General features: G+C 34.0%; 3 protein-coding genes across 3 annotated transcripts; all 3 read left to right on the forward strand.

The window, feature by feature from the left end:
• Window positions 1-6: 6 nt before the first annotated feature.
• Window positions 7-3,914, forward strand: LOC130804428 (F-box protein At5g18160-like). Its single transcript, XM_057668855.1, has 2 exons — window positions 7-1,306; window positions 1,918-3,914. Exon 1 carries the CDS (start codon window positions 124-126, stop codon window positions 1,303-1,305), a length of 1,182 nt encoding a protein of 393 aa, XP_057524838.1. The 5' UTR covers window positions 7-123; the 3' UTR covers window position 1,306; window positions 1,918-3,914.
• A 3,631-nt stretch (window positions 3,915-7,545) lies between these two features.
• On the forward strand, window positions 7,546-10,875 carry LOC130804205 (probable clathrin assembly protein At4g32285). Its single transcript, XM_057668566.1, has 2 exons — window positions 7,546-7,945; window positions 8,479-10,875. The coding sequence occupies exon 2, from the start codon at window positions 8,546-8,548 to the stop codon at window positions 10,487-10,489; it is 1,944 nt and encodes a 647-aa protein (XP_057524549.1). The 5' UTR covers window positions 7,546-7,945; window positions 8,479-8,545; the 3' UTR covers window positions 10,490-10,875.
• A 1,688-nt stretch (window positions 10,876-12,563) lies between these two features.
• On the forward strand, window positions 12,564-15,980 carry LOC130804214 (probable clathrin assembly protein At4g32285). Its single transcript, XM_057668580.1, has 2 exons — window positions 12,564-12,999; window positions 13,535-15,980. The coding sequence occupies exon 2, from the start codon at window positions 13,606-13,608 to the stop codon at window positions 15,547-15,549; it is 1,944 nt and encodes a 647-aa protein (XP_057524563.1). The 5' UTR covers window positions 12,564-12,999; window positions 13,535-13,605; the 3' UTR covers window positions 15,550-15,980.
• Window positions 15,981-20,450: the final 4,470 nt, after the last annotated feature.

Here is a 20,450-nt window from a genome sequence, read left to right on the forward strand (position 1 = left end):
AGGATTTAGGCGTACCATGTCAATCAAAACTACATTCACCTTCTCTATCAAACGTTTCCCCTTTCCTGAAAACCCTAATTAACAATTCCCAATTTCCTCAAACCCTCGCAATAATTTACATCCATGGCGAACGAACAAGAATTCGAAACTCAAACACTAACCAATTCTCATCACACAAAACCCATCAATGGTCGCTTTACACCTGATATCCTTGTTCTCATCTGGGCTCGTCTCCCAATCAAATCCCTTTACCAATGTCGTTCGGTTTGCAAATTCTGGAATTCTCTCATTACATCCGACCCGCTTCTTTCCGATCTCCGCCATGAATTCCGACACGTTCCCTCTCTTACACCACCTCCGAATCTCCTCCTTTTTCTCCGCCATCTCTCAAACGAACCCGTTAAAGTTCCGGATCGTCCAATTCTGCTCTCAATTCGACCCTTTGAACTTCTCATCAAGTCTGATGAGGATCCAGTTATCCGGTCGATTAAAAACGGATTCACCCCATATAATGATTATACTCTCAATATTGTCCCATCAAATTCGAAAGGTCCAATAATTTGTATCTCCGCAGATAATTACTTTTATCTATGTAACCCTAGTACCCAAGAATTCTTCCGTCTCTCCCCGGGGAAAAACGGTAATTTAACCACTTCGAATGCTGCTTTTGGGTATTTGGATGATTTGAACCAGTATCTACTTGTCGGGTTAAAATTTGGTGAGAAATCTGAGATTTTTGAGTTTGGACCGTGTGAAGCCGGGTCTAATTCGTGGCGTCAAATTATCCAACAATGCCCAGTTAAGACACGCGGGTTCGGGTTAATGGTGAACCGAGTGTTTTACTGGAAAGTTTTGGATGATACAGGTTTTGTGGTGAGTTTAGATATAAAAGAAGAAAAGTTCAAAGTAATTCAACCACCGATAGGGAATGAAAATGAGGTAATTTTACATGATTTATTGTACTTAGTTGAATTTAAAGGGTGTTTATGTGCTGTTGATAATTTTTCAAAGCCTCCAAGGATGCAAATTTGGATTTTGAATGAAAATAAGGAGGGTGAATTTAATTGGGTCAGGAGAATTAATATTTTTATTTCCGGAATGGATAGAGATATAGTGTACCCATTTTGTAATTATGAGGGTGAAAATGGAGCAGAAATTGTTCTGTGTAATGATACAAGAAGTAGGCTTTATTGTTATAATATGAAGAATCGAAGTATAAAGCAGGTTTTTAGGCCTAAACAGCGAACAAATGATCGTCTTGGTTTGTATTCTCCTGGTCTTTTTCCTCTTTCCATTGCTGTATAAGGTATTTTTGTATTCAATTATATGATTCTTTTTTTGATAGAGTTTTAGATACTAGGAGAATAAGGATTAAATTGAGATTGATTTGATATAGATATTGTTTATCTTTCAGAAGTTTATTGAGTTACTTGTTCTATATTTCTTACATAAGATTGATGTTGCTTATTGGTATTTTGTTGCTTTAATCATTTTTAAATTGTGTGAAGTTTAATGTGAAGTTTGGCAATCGGCTTATAGTTGGTAGTTGATTGAAGTGCTTGATTTGAACAAATTTGAAAGGTACTAGGAGCAAGCTTGTTTAAAAATAGTCTACTTATATAACTAGTTGTTTCAACCATTAAGTTACTTTACATTCGACATTTTTTGCCAAGATAAACTAAAATTGCTTTACCGAACACCCCCCTATGATTTTGAGAGAGTGCTTATCTAATGTTGTTTGATTGAAACAAAAGCTCTTTCAATGTGGGCTTTTGTTTTGTAATTTTGTTATCTTGTGGTTGAGTTGGTTTTGGTACATTTTGTGCTTTTGGGTTTGGGTTTAGATTTGTGTTATTGTTTACAATCGTAGTAGTTTTTGGTCGACATTGCGAGTATTTGATAAAATCTTAATTCTAGGACAAGTTGGAATGAAGAATATAACGGGCTTAGGCCTTGGAACATAACTGATCTTAAGCTGCAATATGATGTCCTGTCATGCTGTTTAGCAGCACAGTCTTTAGCCAACCTCTCAGAGGAAGTGGTGGTGCAAGACGTCTTTGTTTTGTGACCAGTCACGAATAGTAAATGAAATAAGTGGTAGTTTTTAAATCCTAGCCCTTGAGACTCATTTGATTGTATGTTTCTGGTTTTCTATGTAAACTGAAGTTTCTCACAGGGCACGCTACTGGTTTCTCGTTAATCAGAAACTAACACTACGTTTGGATAATATTTTAATCTTTCCAATGTTGGAATGACTTATGTTGTTTAAAATGTGATGTAGTTTTTCCGTCAAAGTTCATGTACTCCATTTCCCTCCTTTCTCGTATTGGTATCCAATTGATGGAAATACAATCCCTTTATTTCTATCTTCTTTCCCTTTATTTCCTCCTATCCAAACAATAATCATTCGTATCAATTGGTTGAGGTTGAGCTATAAGGCTTTGAATTGAAGTATTAAAATACCCAACGGTGTAAATTTATGCACTTCTTTTATGCAATTGTATTTTTTATTGGGATAAAGTCAGAGAATCTCCTATAGCCTACACGCAAAGGAGAAGAAAAAAAAAATCCTTCTCCTAAATGATTAGGATTGAGTTTTTGTTACAGAAGTGAAAGAAAAGGTCTTTAACAATTTTGGTGAAGAAAGATCATAATAGTTGACTTATACAACTACTTTAACACTATCATATACTGGTCAAATGTGTCAACTTAATTAGTTTAACAATCAACATTAAATTGCCAAATACGAATAATTAAGGAAGTTGTGCTACTTAACATTATTTTCTTTTTTATTACTTTGTTATTCCTCTTGTTTTATTTTCTTCCACAAATTTATTTTCTCTCTTCTTCATTTCATTTGCATTTTTAGTTTTGTTAATATAAAACTAGAACATGAAAACATTGAGAGTTATAACTATGGGGAATCGTTTCTATGTGAAACAACTTTAAAATAAGAAACTTATATGTTAATAATTTATATTAATAAGACTATCCAATTCATATTAAAGCGCATTCTCTAAAAAAAATATCTCATACAAGATTTTATATTTACAATTTAGAAAAATCAATAAGCTATATAAAATCCAATAAAAACGAACACCACAACATGTGATATGGTGTAAAAACCATCGGTAAAATGAGTTTATTTAGAATGAATTTAGTGTAAACTTAAATATTGAGCATTAACCCTAAATATAACGAATGTGACTTGGAAAATATGATTAAGTAGGATAGAGAGTAAAGAATGTAAACTTTTCATTGAAATAGTATTTTCTTCTTTTACTATATTTATTACATTTGATTTTTTACACAATTTATTTTATTATTTTGATCATTTATTTACTATACTATACACATCTAAAATCTAAAATTTATAAAAAAGTTCAATGAAAGTATGTTATTAGACGATTCAAATAAAATTTCAATTGACTATTATATTTCTTACACACTTATCGCAATATATATAAAACAAGTTTAATACTCCCTCCTATTCAGCATAGGAGTCCCATTTGACTTTTTACGGATTTTAAGAAAAGTCAAAATGGGACCCTTAAGGGTAGGAGAGAGAGTAGTATTATGGGTTTTTAATTGTAAGGATTAAGAAATTAATGATTCCCACCAATTTCAAGCACTTTCTAGCCCAATTTAAAAGCTGATTTTTTTGGCACCAAAAGTTTGAATTTTTTTTCAGTACAACGCCAAAATTACATCGATCATCTAATTAAGTCCGGAATTACATAATTAAGTCCTACGTTTACAATAATTTTTGGAAATTACATAAATTTCTCAAGAGTACTAAGAAAATTAAATACATCAGTTACGGTATCTCAGATAGCCTTCTCAATTCTTCAACAGCTTCGGTGTAGTTGTAGTCGTTACTGATCATGTGAGTGCGAATTTTTTTGCGATCATTGACTTCAGATTTTTCAAATTACAAAAAATGATACATTAATAATTTCTTAAATAGCCAACAAATTATAAACAATCAAATTTTAAAAATAAAAAAATCATCACATTACCCAAATTTATTTGAAACCCCAAATTAAAATGTCCAAAAGTAAGGAATTCAGAAGGAAATCAGAAACTGCCGCCAGTGTAAGAAACGAAAATTGGTGTCTGGCGCCATTAACTCAACCAAAATTTCAAAGCACACAGCAATCAAACTAGGAGGGGCATAAATTGAGATTAATGGGTATTAGGCGCCAAAAATGAATTGTCAAACAGCAAAAAAATTCAATCATTAGAAAAAACAGAAACAATAAATAGACAATGACAATGGTCATTTATTACACATTCATCTAAAAAAATGGCTCCTTCAAAAAACTTAAGTACACAACAAAGAGAACAAATAATGCAGAAGCTGCTGTCTGCATAAAATAAGAAGGGCAAACCAGTGCTAGGCACAATCAATGTACTTGCAATTGAGTTTCAAGTGTGTAGGAAAACAATCACACGTTTGTGGAATGATGTGAAGAAGCAGATGACAAACAACACCACAGTGATTAACCTCAACAGTAAGAAAGGGGGCAGAGAAGCAACAAACAAAATCAAATTCGATGAAGAAAAATTTAAGGCCGTTAAATATGAACTCAAGGGTACTCAACATTCAGTAGCAAAGTAGATGGACATGTCACAAACAATGGTGTGTAGGGGGAAGAAGAACAAAGTCATAAAAAGGCACACAAACGCAATCAAACCGACTTTGAATGAAAACAACAAGTTACACAGGTTAAGCTTTGCATTATCTAAATGTGAATATGATGAACAAAATGATGCATTCAAGTTTAAGCCATATACTAACGTTGTTCACATAGATGTAAAACACTTCTATCTAACCCGAGAGACACAGAGTTATTATCTAGCTTGGGGTGAAGTAGAACCACATAGAGAGTGTCAATCAAAAAGGTTCATTCCAAAAATCTTGTTTATGTGTGTTGTTACAAAGCCAATATTTACAACTGAAGGTTTTTTTTTTGATGGTAAGATAGGCATTTGGCCATTTATTACACAGGAGCCAGCAAAAAGAAGCTCAAAGAACAGGAAAAGGGGGGAGTTGGAAACAAAACCAATACAATCAATCACAAAAGAGCACATTAGAGCAATGCTTATCACTAATGTGCTGCCAACCATAAGAGCAAAATGGCCTGCAGGATTGTCAAAGCATATTTACATTCAACAAGACAATGCCAAACCACATATAGCACACAATGACAGAGAATTTTTAGAAGAGGCAATGAAAGATGGATTTAATATACAATTAGTGCAACAACCTCCAAATTCCCCTAACATGAACTTGCTAGATCTAGGTTTTTTAGATCAATTCAAGCTTTGTAATATCAAAAAGTTGCTTACAATGTAACAGAATTACTTAGGGCTGTGAATAATACATTTCAAAATCTAAGTCCACAATGTTTAAGGTTTGTATTCATCACTTTACAAGCTTGTATGATAGAGGTCATGAAAAGACAAGGGGGGTTTGACTATCACATTCCTCACATGAACAAAACAAAGGCAGCAAGGGAAGGGACTTTACCAGATTACCTGAGTATTGACAAACAATTGGTTATTGATTTCACTTCAACATTTATTCACAAAGCTAAGTACAGAAAAAATGAATCAGCTTGTGGAACTGATTGGCTATGCAGGGGGGAATGATCAAGGGGATTTGAATATAGAATTATCATAAAACAGCAACAACCAATCTCAACGAATTTCAGCAGGAGAAACAGAAATCAGCATATGAACAACAGAACAGCAACCAATAAAATTTTTTGGGACACAAAGTAAAGCAACAACAGCACAGAACAGTAGCCAACACAACCTTAACAAACACAGTAACATGTTTCAAATGTAAATTCCTTTTGACTTTGGACATATTTTTGAGATCTTTAACATGGGATGTTTCAGATGCAAACAACAAAAATTTTATGTTGTTTTCAATGAAACATTTGTATTCAAATATACATTAATGAAAAAATTGGTTGTTTTAGTACTCTCAGGTAAAATTTTTTTGTTTTTAATCATTGAGTGGAAAATCGAACATCTTTGTGCATTAAACGGTGGAAAACAATCCAAACCCCCTTTGTTCGTTTTTATGGTGGCTAAAAAATGCTCTCAATTACAGATCACAGAGCAATGAAATAAAATGCGTACAAAAACGTTTAAATTAAAAATCATCATCAATCAAAATGAACATGCACCAACAGGAACAGAAACTCACTTGAGGAAGGACCTAGCTTATCAAGCCAATCTTCTTCTTCACAATCAGTATTCGAAAAAACAGCATCAATGGAAGAATATTCACGATCAGGATACATTTCAGGCTCAGGTGTGTAAATAGGTTCACCTTCAAAGTCAAGTTCTCTTCCCCACTTAGGATCAGTCTTAACAGAAGTTGAGTCATCATAGTAATCTAAAGACTCTTCCTCAAACGGTTTCAGTCCAAATATAGGGTTTCCATCATCGAACCCCTTAAACTCTATCTTAGAAGGCGATTTGTAAGGAGATTTGGGGATTCTCAAAAGTAAAGAAGTACGCGAGTTAGGGTTTTTCATGGGTGAGTTGATTGTCGAGTTAGGGTTCTTCAGGGGGATTTAAAAGGCGAACTGGAGTTTGCCATGAGAACAACACGAAAGAAATTAAGGAATAAGGTGAAGCTTCAACCCAGATCTAGGGTTATCAGAGAACAACACAAAAAAAATTAAGGAAGACCGGTGAAGCTTCAACCCAGATTTAGGGTTTTCAGAGAACAACACGAAAGAAATTAAAGAAGACGGTGAAGCTTCAACCCAGAATTAGGGTTATCAGAGAACAACACCAAAGAAATTAAGGAAGAAGGTGAAGCTTCAACCCAGAATTAGGGTTATCAGAGAACAACACGAAAGAACTTAAGGAAGAAGGTGAAGCTTCAACCCAGAATTAGAGTTCTTAAATGAGTACAATACGAAAACGACAAGAGGAATGGGGATGGGTAGGGTTTTAGGTTTAAAAAGGGAGGGAGTGTTTAAATGGGTGGGTATGTTAATTAGGATTTAAGTATGTTGATTAATTAAAAAGGAGGAAAAATTAGTATGGATAATGAAGGGTATAATTGAAATAGAATAAACTACTAAGGGCATAATAGTAAAAAATGCATACCAAAAATAGAAATGGGACAATTAAGGTGACTTGACCATAAAAATAAATGGGACACCAAAGCTGAATAGGAGGGAGTAATAAATAGCATTACACAAATTCTTAAATGAGAACTGTCTCACGGTGAGACCATCTCTATTAGGCTGACCCAACACACACATTTTGTCTTAAAGTGATAACTTATAACGTTAAAATGATTATTTATAATTTTAAAATAATTATTTTTTTATAGTTTTAGAGTGATTACTTATAACCTTAAAATAATTACTTACGATCTTAGAGTAATCAATTGAAAAAATTGACTGATATATAGACTCGTGTGAGACAGACTCATACAAGACAGACTCATACAAGACAAACTGATATTATTTTTAATGGCAATGTAACAAAAATTTCAAAATCAAGTATTAAGAAAAAGTTCACTCGTCGAATTCATGACCGATTTCTCTTTCTCTCTCTTAAATCCCCCATCTTTCCTCTCTCGTCTTTCCCCTCCAAACTAGCAGAACTAGAATCAACAACCCAATTTTCTAAATTAAAAAAATCACATAACGCAAAACAAACAAATAAAAAAACAACACTTCAATTACCATGAATCTCTGAGAAAATTTAGGTTTTTCTCCTCAATTTTCGTAGCTCTAAGAAATCGGAGGAGAGAGAAGGAAAAAAGAGGATTTTTAGGGTTATTTCAAGAGAGATCGTAGTCATTGGATTGAGCTTGGATCCAGTTGAAGGGTGATTGGATTCCATTGTTTTCTTGTTTTGTTAACGGATCCGACTTTGTTTCTTCAGATCGGAGTTTTTTTCGTCGGTATGCTGGATTTTGATCTTTAATTTTACCTTTTTTTCGGATGGCTTTTTTAAGTATTTGTTTTTACTTCTCTTTAATGTAACTTGTTTAATTTTTATTTTAACCTCATCTTTTTTTATCAGAATTTATGCTTGATGATTAATTTTATTAAATTGTTATGGACTAATTAATTAATTATTCAATGAGTATCATATCAGAAATATGAGAAGAAAATATGGAATTAACATAAGCAAATCATTTAATGTAAATATATCAATTATCATGTAATAATCTATTGGATTAGGATGGGGGTTATTGAATTATAATTTATTGTATGTTGATCGAATCTATTGACATTTAATACGTCTAATCTTACACTCGATTTATCTTAGTTAAATTAGCAGTCATTTGTAATAAAACTAATTGAGGATGATTAATTGCTTATCACCTAAATGGAGTTTTTCTGATCACATATTAATCTGAGGCCATGACAATGTAATGGGTTTTTTTACAGTTAATTGTGTCATTTTCTTATTGTATATTCTTTTCTTCAGGGATATAAATTGATTTGAAAGAGAAATTTGTAAATTTGAAAGAGGAGAGTTTGTTTCAGGGGTTAAAATGGCTTTAAGAAAAGCGGTGGGGCAACTTAAGGACCAAACTAGTATTGGTCTCGCTAAGGTAGCTAGTGACATGGCTCCTGAGCTAGAGGTAGCCATTGTCAAGGCGACAAGTCATGATGATGATCCTGCCGATGAAAAGTACATTAGGAGAATCCTTACTTTTACGTCTTACAATCGTATGTATGTGAATGCTTGTATAACTTCTATCTCGAGGAGGTTGGGGAAGACGAGGGATTGGGTTGTTGCTTTGAAGGCATTAATGTTGGTCCACAGGCTTATGAATGATGGGGAGCCTGTTTTTAAGCAAGAGATTTTGTATGCCACTCGAAGGGGGACTAGATTGTTAAATATGTCGGATTTTAGAGATGAGGCTCACTCGAATTCTTGGGATCATTCGGCGTTTGTGCGAACTTTTGCTCTGTACTTGGATCAGAGGTTGGAACTGATGTTATTTGAGAAGAATCAAGGTGGTAGAGGGATTAGTGGGGCTGGAAGTGGTCATGGCGGTGAGATTGTAAGGTATGAGCCTAGGGATGATAGATTTCAATCCCCACCAAGTCGGTTTGATTATGATTATGGAGAGTTTAGGGATGGACCGCAGATGAGGAGGAGTAGGTCATTTGGGGGTGTCGGGGAATCAAATGGTCGGGAGGAAGATAAGGCGATCACTCCCTTGAGGGAATGGAAACCTGAGAGGATTTTTGCGAAGATGGGTCATTTGCAGAGGCTTTTGGACAGATTTTTAGCTTGTCGTCCGACTGGTATGGCCAAGAATAGCAGAATGATCCTCATTGCCTTGTACCCTGTTGTTAGGGAAAGTTTTAAGCTATATGCTGATGTATGCGAAGTTCTAGCTGTTTTGCTGGACAAATTCTTTGATATGGAGAATTCAGATTGTGTGAAGGCTTTTGATGCTTATGCTAGTGCAGCAAAGCAGATTGACGAGCTCGTGGGCTTTTACAATTGGTGCAAGGATACTGGTGTGGCAAGGTCATCTGAGTTCCCAGAAGTGCAAAAGATCACTGATAAACTCCTTGAAACCTTGGAGGAGTTCGTGAGGGACCGAACAAGGAGGCCAAAAACTCCCGAGAGAATACCAGAGCCTGAACCAGCACCCAAAGAAGAGGAACCTGTGCCCGATATGAATGAAATAAAGGCACTACCCGCACCAGAGGAACCCACTCCTCCACCACCTCCACCACCTCCAGAACCCGAACAAAAACAGGTACAAGGGGACTTAGTTGACTTAAGAGAGGAGGGAGAAACTGCTGATTCTCAGGGTAATAAATTTGCATTAGCTTTGTTTGCTGGACCTGCTGAGAATGGAAACGGGTCATGGCAAGCATTTGACAATAAAGAGGGGGTAACTTCTGCTTGGCAAAACCCAGCTGCTGAACCCGGCAAGGCCGATTGGGAGCTGGCTTTGGTAGAAACGGCTAGTAATCTTTCACATCAGAAAGCCGCAATGGGTGGTGGATTAGATCCCTTGCTTCTGAACGGTATGTATGATTCAGGAGTGGTGAGGCAACACGTGACAGCTACTCAAATGAGCGGTAGTGCCAGTAGTGTTGCATTGCCAGGACCAGGGAAAACTACAACTCCAGTTTTGGCACTCCCCGCTCCCGATGGTACAGTTCAAACAGTTGGTGGCGACCCATTTGCTGCGTCTTTGAGTGTTCCCCCTCCTGCTTACGTACAAATGGCTGACATGGAAAAGAAGCAGCATTTGCTAGTACAAGAGCAGGTAGTTTGGCAACAATATGGCAACAGTGGTATGCAAGGTCAAGCTACTTTGGCCAAGATTGGGGGGCCAGCTTACTATGCTCCAGGGACTTCGATGATGATGCCCAGTGCAAATCCGATGATGCCTTACCAATATGGAATGCCTCCGGTAAATGGGATGATGCCACCACAACCTGGTTATTACTATAACCCGATTTGATTTTGTGTTTATATGTGTATCTGACCTTTTTTTAAAAAAAAATCTTTATTTGTGCTTCTGATGTTAATTGTATTTCTTATGTTCATTTCTCCGTGGATGAGAACGTGGGAGGTATCGGAGCCAGATTTATTTGTGATTTCTTGAGGCAGAGTTTGATTATGGAGGCCATTGTCGTGTAGTATTGTGCCTCTATTGTGTACCATCATAATTTTCTTTTACTTGTAATACTTGTGCACAAAATTGAGTCCTAGATTTTATCGTCATAATTTGTATACTCCTGGTGTGTTTCCTCTTTCCATTGCTGACCAAGGTACTTAAAATTTTGTATTCAATTTTTAGATAATGATCCTTTTTTTTATTGAGAATTTGAGTGACTAGTCGGATAAGTATCAAATTAAGATTGATTTAATGTGGATATTGTTTTTGTTTCTGGAGTTTATTGATTAATTTGATTCATAATTGTTGGATAAGATTATTATGATTGATGCAGCTCAACTTATTAATATTATGTTGCTTATAAATACTTTGAATCGGGTAAAGTTGTATGATTTCTGGAAAGTGCTGATTCAATGTAGTTGATTGAAACATGATTTCTTTAAATGGGAATTTTTTGGTGATTGTAATCTCTTGGTTGAGCTCGTTTTGCTACATTCTGTGCTTTTGGGTTTGGGTAATATGATTTGTGTACAATAGGAGTAGTAGATTTTTGATTGGTATTGCTACATTTGAGTTTATTTTGATTTCTTGATGCAGGCCTGGGATAAACTTGCATCAAAATGTTAAAAGGCTAAGCCTTGTAGTCATTCTGAAATATATTATATGGGATGATATTACTGTAGAAGTATGAAAGTGACTCTGGTGTTTTTTTAGGATCTACCTACGTTGGTAGGTTGGGTAATGTGGATCATGATCTCAACATAGGGCGGTTGACATGACTTTATTGGGTAACCCGATTTGCCAAACTGAATATTAACCATGAGATTTGTTCTAAATTGCATTTTTTGGCTTAAGGTCTTATAAAGATTTGGTTCTCACTAAATAATTTTATCAAGATACTTCGTGTAATACTTATTATATTACAGTTATAAAGACTATTCTTCGTAAACTTATATATATTCATCTTATATATAAGAATAAATATAGTTAAATAGAATCTTATTTGGATCATTAACAATGTTAACTTTTTATAATTTTTAATTATATATAATTTAATACATAAATAATCAAAATAATTTATCAAATTGCATAAAAAATTAAATATAACAAATACTATATTTACAAAGTAGAGCTGTTCATGGGTAGGCTTGGGCGGGTAGCAGACCGAATAGTACCTAAAAATTCTACCCGCGGGCTCAATATTCAAAAGTCGTTCGTATTTGCGGGCATATTTTTTGTCACTGCCCACCCATTTTTTAAAGCGGACGGAATCCGCGGGTAGGCGGGTATTTCTTATATAAAAATTTAAAATATAAATAATATTATAAAGTTAAGTTTTAATAACAATTAAAATATAATACATTGTCTAAAATACTCTAAATATATATAAAGTCTTAAATACTCAATTACATGAATATTGAATATAGGTGTAGTCGACTACTTGTTTGAACTTTGATAGTCGGCTCCTTGTGTGCTTTGAAGATTAAAAATATTAAATGTAGACTGTAGAATTAGAAACTTTAAAATCTAAAAGAAGCAAATCCTAAGACTAGTACAAGAGTAATAAACTAAAGTTGGATATGTGTACTTACTAATTATTAAAGTTGGGTATGGGTCATGTACTAGTACTAGTTTAATCATTAATTATTTAATAAATAATATATTAAACTAAGCGAGCGAGTGGGTATACCCGCGGATATTTTTTTGGTGTCGCTATCCGCCTATTTATCTTGGCAGGTGGATATTATCTGTCCAAACTTTAAATTTTTTTGAAAAACATTGTTCATATCCGTCCATTTTTCAAACCGAATATATCAAGCTTAACGGATAGCCCGCCTATGAACCGTCTAGTACAAAGGAAGTATGTAAATATTCTCAATAAGACCAATAGCTTACGATTTATAGATTTATCTCTTTATTTTCAGACCGTGTCGGTGTTTCTGAGGCGATAAAAAAATAGCCAAATACCGATACGATATGGAGTACAACCCATCGTCAAATTTATGACCGAGTCCCCTTTCTCTCTCTTAAATTCACCTTTACCTTTTCTCAGTTCTCTCTTGTCTCTCTCACAGCTTCCAGAACTCCAACAACTAAATCAAAAACCTAGATTTTTTAGATCAAAAACAGCATTTCAATTACCATGAATCCTGATAAAAATTAGGTTTTTCCCCTCAAATTTCGTAGCTCTAAGAAATCGGAGGAGAGAGAAGGAGAAAAGGGGTCATTTCAAGAGAGATTGTAGCCGTTGAATTGAGATTGGATCCGATTGAAGGGTAATTGGAGTTTCCATTGTTTTCTTGTTTTGTCAACGGATCCGACTTTGTTTCTTCAGATCGGAGATTTTTTCGCGGGTATGCTGGGTTTTGATCTTTAATTCTACCTTTTTTTCGGAGGGCTTTTTCAAGTTACTTTTCTTTAATGTAACTAGTTTAATTTTATTTTAGCCTCAATTAATGTGATAAAAATTTATGCTTGATGATTAATTTTTTTAAAATTGTTATGGATTAATTAATAACAATTATTTAATGAGTAGCATATTAGAAACATGAGAAGAAAATATAGAATGAATTGACATAAACAAATCATTTAATGGAAACAGATCAATTATCATGTTATTATTGGATTTTGGTGGTGTTATTGAATTATAATTTATGTTATGAATTAATTAAATCTAATGAAATATAATGAAATATAATGCGTCTATTCTTTCACTTGATTTAACTCAATTAAATTGGTAATCATTTGTAACGAAAATAATTGAGGATGTTCAATTGCATATCATCTAAATGGAGTTTTGTTGATGACATAGTAATCTGATGCCATTGCAATGTAATGGGTTGTTTTAGTTAATTGTGTCATTATCTTATTGTATATTCTTTTCTTCAGGGATATAAATTATTTTTGAAGGAGAAATTTGTTAAATTTTGAAAAGGTAGATTTTCTTTGAGGGGGTTAAAATGGCTTTAAGAAAAGCAGTAGGGCAGCTTAAGGACCAAACGAGTATTGGTCTCGCTAAGGTAGCTAGTGACATGGCTCCTGAGCTTGAGGTTGCCATTGTCAAGGCAATGAGTCATGATGATGATCCTGCCGATGAAAAATACATTAGGAGAATCCTTACTTTTACGTCTTACAATCGTATGTATGTGAATGCTTGTATAACTTCTATCTCGAAGAGGTTGGGGAAGACGAAGGATTGGATTGTTGCTTTGAAGGCATTAATGTTGGTCCACAGGCTAATGAATGATGGGGAGCCTGTTTTTCAGCAAGAGATTATGTATGCCACTCGAAGGGGGACTAGATTGTTAAATATGTCGGATTTTAGAGATGAGGCTCACTCAAATTCTTGGGATCATTCGGCGTTTGTGCGAACTTTTGCTCTGTACTTGGATCAGAGGTTGGAACTGATGTTGTTTGAGAAGAAGCAAGGTGGTAGGGGAAGTAGTGGGGCTGGAAGTGGTCATGGTGGTGAGATTGTAAGGTATGAGCCTACGAATGATAGATTTCAATCCCCACCGAGTCGGTTTGATTATGATTATGGAGAGTTTAGGGATGGACCGCAGATGAGGAGGAGTAGGTCATTTGGGGATGTCGGGGATTCAAATGGTCGAGAGGAAGATAAGGCGATCACTCCCTTGAGGGAATGGAAACCTGAGAGGATTTTTGCGAAGATGGGTCATTTGCAGAGGCTTTTGGACAGATTTTTAGCTTGTCGTCCGACTGGTATGGCCAAGAATAGCAGAATGATCCTCATTGCCTTGTACCCTGTTGTTAGGGAAAGTTTTAAGCTATATGCTGATGTATGCGAAGTTCTAGCTGTTTTGCTGGACAAATTCTTTGATATGGAGAATTCAGATTGTGTGAAGGCTTTTGATGCTTATGCTAGTGCAGCAAAGCAGATTGACGAGCTCGTGGGCTTTTACAATTGGTGCAAGGATACTGGTGTGGCAAGGTCATCTGAGTTCCCAGAAGTGCAAAAGATCACTGATAAACTCCTTGAAACCTTGGAGGAGTTCGTGAGGGACCGAACAAGGAGGCCAAAAACTCCCGAGAGAATACCAGAGCCTGAACCAGCACCCAAAGAAGAGGAACCTGTGCCCGATATGAATGAAATAAAGGCACTACCCGCACCAGAGGAACCCACTCCTCCACCACCTCCACCACCTCCAGAACCCGAACAAAAACAGGTACAAGGGGACTTAGTTGACTTAAGAGAGGAGGGAGAAACTGCTGATTCTCAGGGTAATAAATTTGCATTAGCTTTGTTTGCTGGACCTGCTGAGAATGGAAACGGGTCATGGCAAGCATTTGACAATAAAGAGGGGGTAACTTCTGCTTGGCAAAACCCAGCTGCTGAACCCGGCAAGGCCGATTGGGAGCTGGCTTTGGTAGAAACGGCTAGTAATCTTTCACATCAGAAAGCCGCAATGGGTGGTGGATTAGATCCCTTGCTTCTGAACGGTATGTATGATTCAGGAGTGGTGAGGCAACACGTGACAGCTACTCAAATGAGCGGTAGTGCCAGTAGTGTTGCATTGCCAGGACCAGGGAAAACTACAACTCCAGTTTTGGCACTCCCCGCTCCCGATGGTACAGTTCAAACAGTTGGTGGCGACCCATTTGCTGCGTCTTTGAGTGTTCCCCCTCCTGCTTACGTACAAATGGCTGACATGGAAAAGAAGCAGCATTTGCTAGTACAAGAGCAGGTAGTTTGGCAACAATATGGCAACAGTGGTATGCAAGGTCAAGCTACTTTGGCCAAGATTGGGGGGCCAGCTTACTATGCTCCAGGGACTTCGATGATGATGCCCAGTGCAAATCCGATGATGCCTTACCAATATGGAATGCCTCCGGTAAATGGGATGATGCCACCACAACCTGGTTATTACTATAACCCGATTTGATTTTGTGTTTATATGTGTATCTGACCTTTTTTTTAAAAAAAAATCTTCATCCCTCTTTTTCCGCATTTGTGCTTCTGATGTTCATTGCATTACGATCTTATGTTCATTGCTCCATGAACGAGAACAAGGGAGGTAGTGGAGCTAGATTTATTAGTAATTCCTTGAGGTGGAGTTTGCTTATGGAGGCCATTGTCTTGTAGTAATGTCCCTCTATTTTATGTACTATCATAATTTTCTTTTACTTGTAATACATGTGCAAAAATTCAGTCCTAGATTTGATTATCATGGTTTGTATACTGCTGATCTTTTCCTTCTTTCCATTTCTGATTAAGGTAATTTATATATTTTGTATTCATTTTTAGATGAAGATTCATTTTTTTAATGAGAATTTTAGATACTAGTAGATTATGGATCAAATTAAGATTGATTAAGGTATTTTTTATTTTGTATTCAATTGGTTGTATGGCTGTGCAACTCAAGAGGATTACGGCGTCGAACGTTCCTTGGGACGATGGGCTTGTATTTGCATCGTTCATGATGTACTTTTACTCATACTCATCAGGCATCTATGCTCTATAATTACTATTTCCAACGACCTCCAGGACTAGAAAGAGCCATCCGTACATGGCTTAGGTTTGCTCTTTCATTTGGATGCAAACCTCTCTTTTTGACGATGAACTTCAAGTTGGTTCAGTGAAATTCAGTAGAGCTAGGATGGGGGTGGTATACAAGTATTCAAGAATTACTTGTTTTAAGCAGAGGCTAGTTGTGTAGACTGTAAATGGAGATGAATGGACCCATTTGGCTTGGAACCAATTGTGTCAAAAGGGATGCTGAATGAGAAATTTGAAGTGGTGGAAAGAAAGCCACAATTAGAGATGGGCAAGGGCTACTCGGACCCTATTAGACCCTATCCCTTTGTAAGGGTAAGGGTCTATTTTTTTTAAACCCTCAGGATTTGGGTCCGGGTTCAAAAATATTTTAAGGGTTTGAATCCGGGTAGACTCAGACCTGATCCTTGGACCCTTTTTATTTTTTTAAACTTTTATTTTTGAGTGTGAGAGCTTATTTAGGTATAGATAATTTTTTAATACTACTGCCGTTTGCCATTTCTTTAATCAGATTTGGTACTGTTCCTCTTTTTCACTTCTCTCTCCTCTTAAGTTTTCCCCTCTTTCCAAGAATTTTAGGGTTTTCTCCATTTTTTCTATCTTTAATTTCATCAAAACAGGTATTTGGCTTCTTCTCTTAACTTTTCTTTGAGTTTGGAAATTGTTTCTTAAGCTCATACTTTGGGAAGAAATTCTGTAACAGCTTACTGCAGACGATTGAGAAGCTTTCTCGTTGTTTTCTTTAACGAAATTCAACACCATTTTAGCTAAACAAATCGAACTTGGCTTTTTGTTAATGTTCATTGTAACAGACTCGAAATTTCCCTTTAATCATCCGATTAATTTTTTTTTTTCGATAAATTCTTAATTCATAATCCTTAAACTTCAATTTAATTTAGTCATCATATATAATTTTATTCCTCGAGATGTTTTTTTTATATCCAATTTTATATTCCCTTAAAATTTCAATACGTGTCCGAGTTCTTTACATTATTTCCAACTCGAAATTTTATATTTCTAAAATATTCTTTTTGAGTCCAAAAGTTTTAATTACTAAATTATATACTTCGAAAATTTTAAATTTATTTAATTAACTTACGGTTTACTAAAGTTTTACGTTTTAGATGCTTAATTCCTAATTAATTCCGTTAACAATTATTTTAACGACTTTAACACTTTCATTTTAACTATTTTAAAACTAGTATAATTATAATACTAAATTTAATTACACTTTTAAGCTTGTTTTTACACCTAAACTAATCCTAACTACGTAAAACTAATTAGTCAAAATCTACCTATATATTTTTTTTATTACTAATTTACTTACATAAGTAAAGTAAGTTTGAAAAGAAATCAAACTTCATCCTTACCATCATGTTGAACGGTTATGGTTAAAGAGCCATGCTTTTTTTTTTTTTTTTATCCAAATATTATAAGATCTTGTCCCATAAATATTTTCTTTATATACTAGCTATTTTCCTAACATTCAACCTTGCAAAGTTAAAACAAAACTCACCTAAATCATTCTAGCTATGTAATATTAAGGAATTAAGTCATCTACTTTTCTTCCATTTGCTCCTAATTTCTCTTCATTATATCATATACTAATTTCCTAAAATTAATTAGTTGAAGAAAATCAAGAAGACGAAGCATAGTTGGGTATAATTTTGGGTACTTGAAGATTATCATTTTGGGGTTTTGAGCTTGGAGCATTGGAGCTTGGAGGATCACACTATCCATTTTCCTAATTAGTATTTAGTATTAATCCTTGGTGGTAGTATGGTATAATTTATTACTCTACTTTTTATGTGGAAATTTTACATTATATTTACTTTATAATATGTAAAGTATTATATAGGGCATGATTAATTAAGGAAATTGGTTGATGAATTTATGATTATGTTTATACTAAGTATGTTATGCTAAAAATATTGTTAGTACGTTGTTTAATAAATTTTAAACATGTTAGAAAGTTGGGTAGATTATTATGCTCTAACTAAAATTAAGTTTTACTTATGTATAAATTTGTGTTATTATATTTATTGGTTATGTGTTATATTAGGAATGTTATAATAATTAAGTAATTTATTTTTTAATATGTTTATGTTAGTTTTAAATAATTTTAATAAGTTGTGAGTAATTTTTATGAACATGTTATATTAACCAGGATTATATTTAAAAAGTTGTTATTAGATTTTATTTGATATTATGTTATCGAATTTTCAAGTTATTGTATTGAAGTTTTTATTTTTTTTAGTGATTATGTTAATTATTTAAACTTAGGATATACTACAATAAAATAAATTAAGTTGTTTATAAGTGGAAAATACTCCAAAAGTAACCTAGGCCATTTGACCATATTAGTTTATATATAAATAAAAAAAATTAAATAATATAAGTTACTAAGTATCCATAATAGGATTAAAATATATTTGTGAATAAATTTTTATAAGCAATTAAAGTGTTTCCTTGAATATATGAGAAATTATAATAAAGATAACTTGTGTGATATTAAATAAACTAGTCGTACAAAATAATTTTTTTTAGTTTACTATTTGAGCAAAAATTTATGTAGAAAGATGTAAAAGTATGTTTAGAAATTTGTCTCTTAAATTATGAGTGAAATATTAATTTTTATGAAAATGTAAAAAATAAAATTTTACCCGTTTTATATCTAAAACATTGATTTTCATGAAAATTATAAAGTTTACATAAAATAATGATTGTTGTGAAGTTTCAAAGTTTTACTTGCTTTACAACTAAAAATATTGAATTTTCATAAAATTACAAAGTTTACTTGAAATATTGATTTTTGTGAAAAATATGTAAGTGTCACTCTGTTTTTATAACTAGAGATATTAATTATTGAGAAGTTCCAAATTTTATGATTATTTGCTAAAATATTAATCTTTTTGTAAACTTAATAAAGTTACTTGTTTCCCTAAAACTTGAAACGTTGACTTTTGTGAAATTGTTGGATTTGAAAAAACTTATCCTGAGATTACAATTTAACTTGGAGTTATAAATAAAATAATTAATTATCCGAAAAGAATAAGTTGTATTGATTCTAAGTTAGGTAATATCGATTTTAGGAATTTATTTCAAGAAAAATAAATTTTATTAGCTACTAGTAGAAAATATTAAAGTGGAGACTATTAATAAAATAAGTAAAATTTTTGGTGATAAATGAGAAAACTATTAAATATAAAGTGATAAATAAAATATAATGAGTAAAGATTAATTTATGAACCACAAGGGCCTAAAGATAAAATTTAAGTCTACAGTAGTAATTATTAAATAAAAGAAGTTATCACCTCAATTTAATAAAGTCAAAGTTAGTATGTAATAATGAAAATGTGATGAACTTATGTGAAATTATCTGATTATTGGTTGAATGACTCTGATAGTAAGGTAATGTCGAACCATGGACCGGCATGTAAAATCCCGACGCCCATGTTAGCCGGCACGTATAAATACGGTGTTAGACAGGGGGTTAGCTACCTATCCTGTAGAAGCTCGAGCATAAACATTGGCGGCCCCCACCACAGTTAGATAGTGCTTTGGTCCTAATCTAGCCAGACCCTTACATATATCACTAATACCAGGTGTCATATTGTTGCGCTTACTTGTTGATCAGTGATAAACTTGATTAGTATTGATGTAATGATGCATGGTACGGTTATGAGTATTAATCAAATGAACTTACTTAAGTATTAACATTACCGATAGTATAAGTGGCAGTAATGTACTTCTGTCAGGATCGAAAATGGTATTTTAATGATTTAAAAGTATGGAACAGAAAAAAAATATGGTAAAAGTATACGGTGGTGTCAATTAATTATAAGTTCGTACTTAAATTATTATGTTGTAAATGAAGCATACAATTTCCGTATTTTGAGCTGGATAGGAAGTTATGCTCGGCGTTAAGTGCTGGCCGATTCAATTGGCTGTCATCCGTATCATGGATGGCAGCATTTTGCAGGATTTAGTTCTGGTTTCAATCTAGGCTGTAACAATTACTATTTATCGAGAACATAGCTGCTTTTTGTATCTTTATTGACGACTTGATAATGATGTTTTTTTTTTTTCATTTTGAGAAAACAATATTTCTTATCAGGTGTAATATTTTACTTTTGTTTTAAACTGTTTTAGTTTTTATGATTTAAAGTTTTTTAACAGTTCGGCATTTTAAGACTTCCGCAATATTTTTGTTTTAAACATTATTATTATATGTTAATTATGTATCGAGATTTGCCGCTCCCGTTACATTCATGTTTAATCCATGTTCAA

Source organism: Amaranthus tricolor, chromosome 17 (assembly GCF_026212465.1).
Source record: "Amaranthus tricolor cultivar Red isolate AtriRed21 chromosome 17, ASM2621246v1, whole genome shotgun sequence".
Taxonomy (NCBI): Eukaryota; Viridiplantae; Streptophyta; class Magnoliopsida; order Caryophyllales; family Amaranthaceae; genus Amaranthus; species Amaranthus tricolor.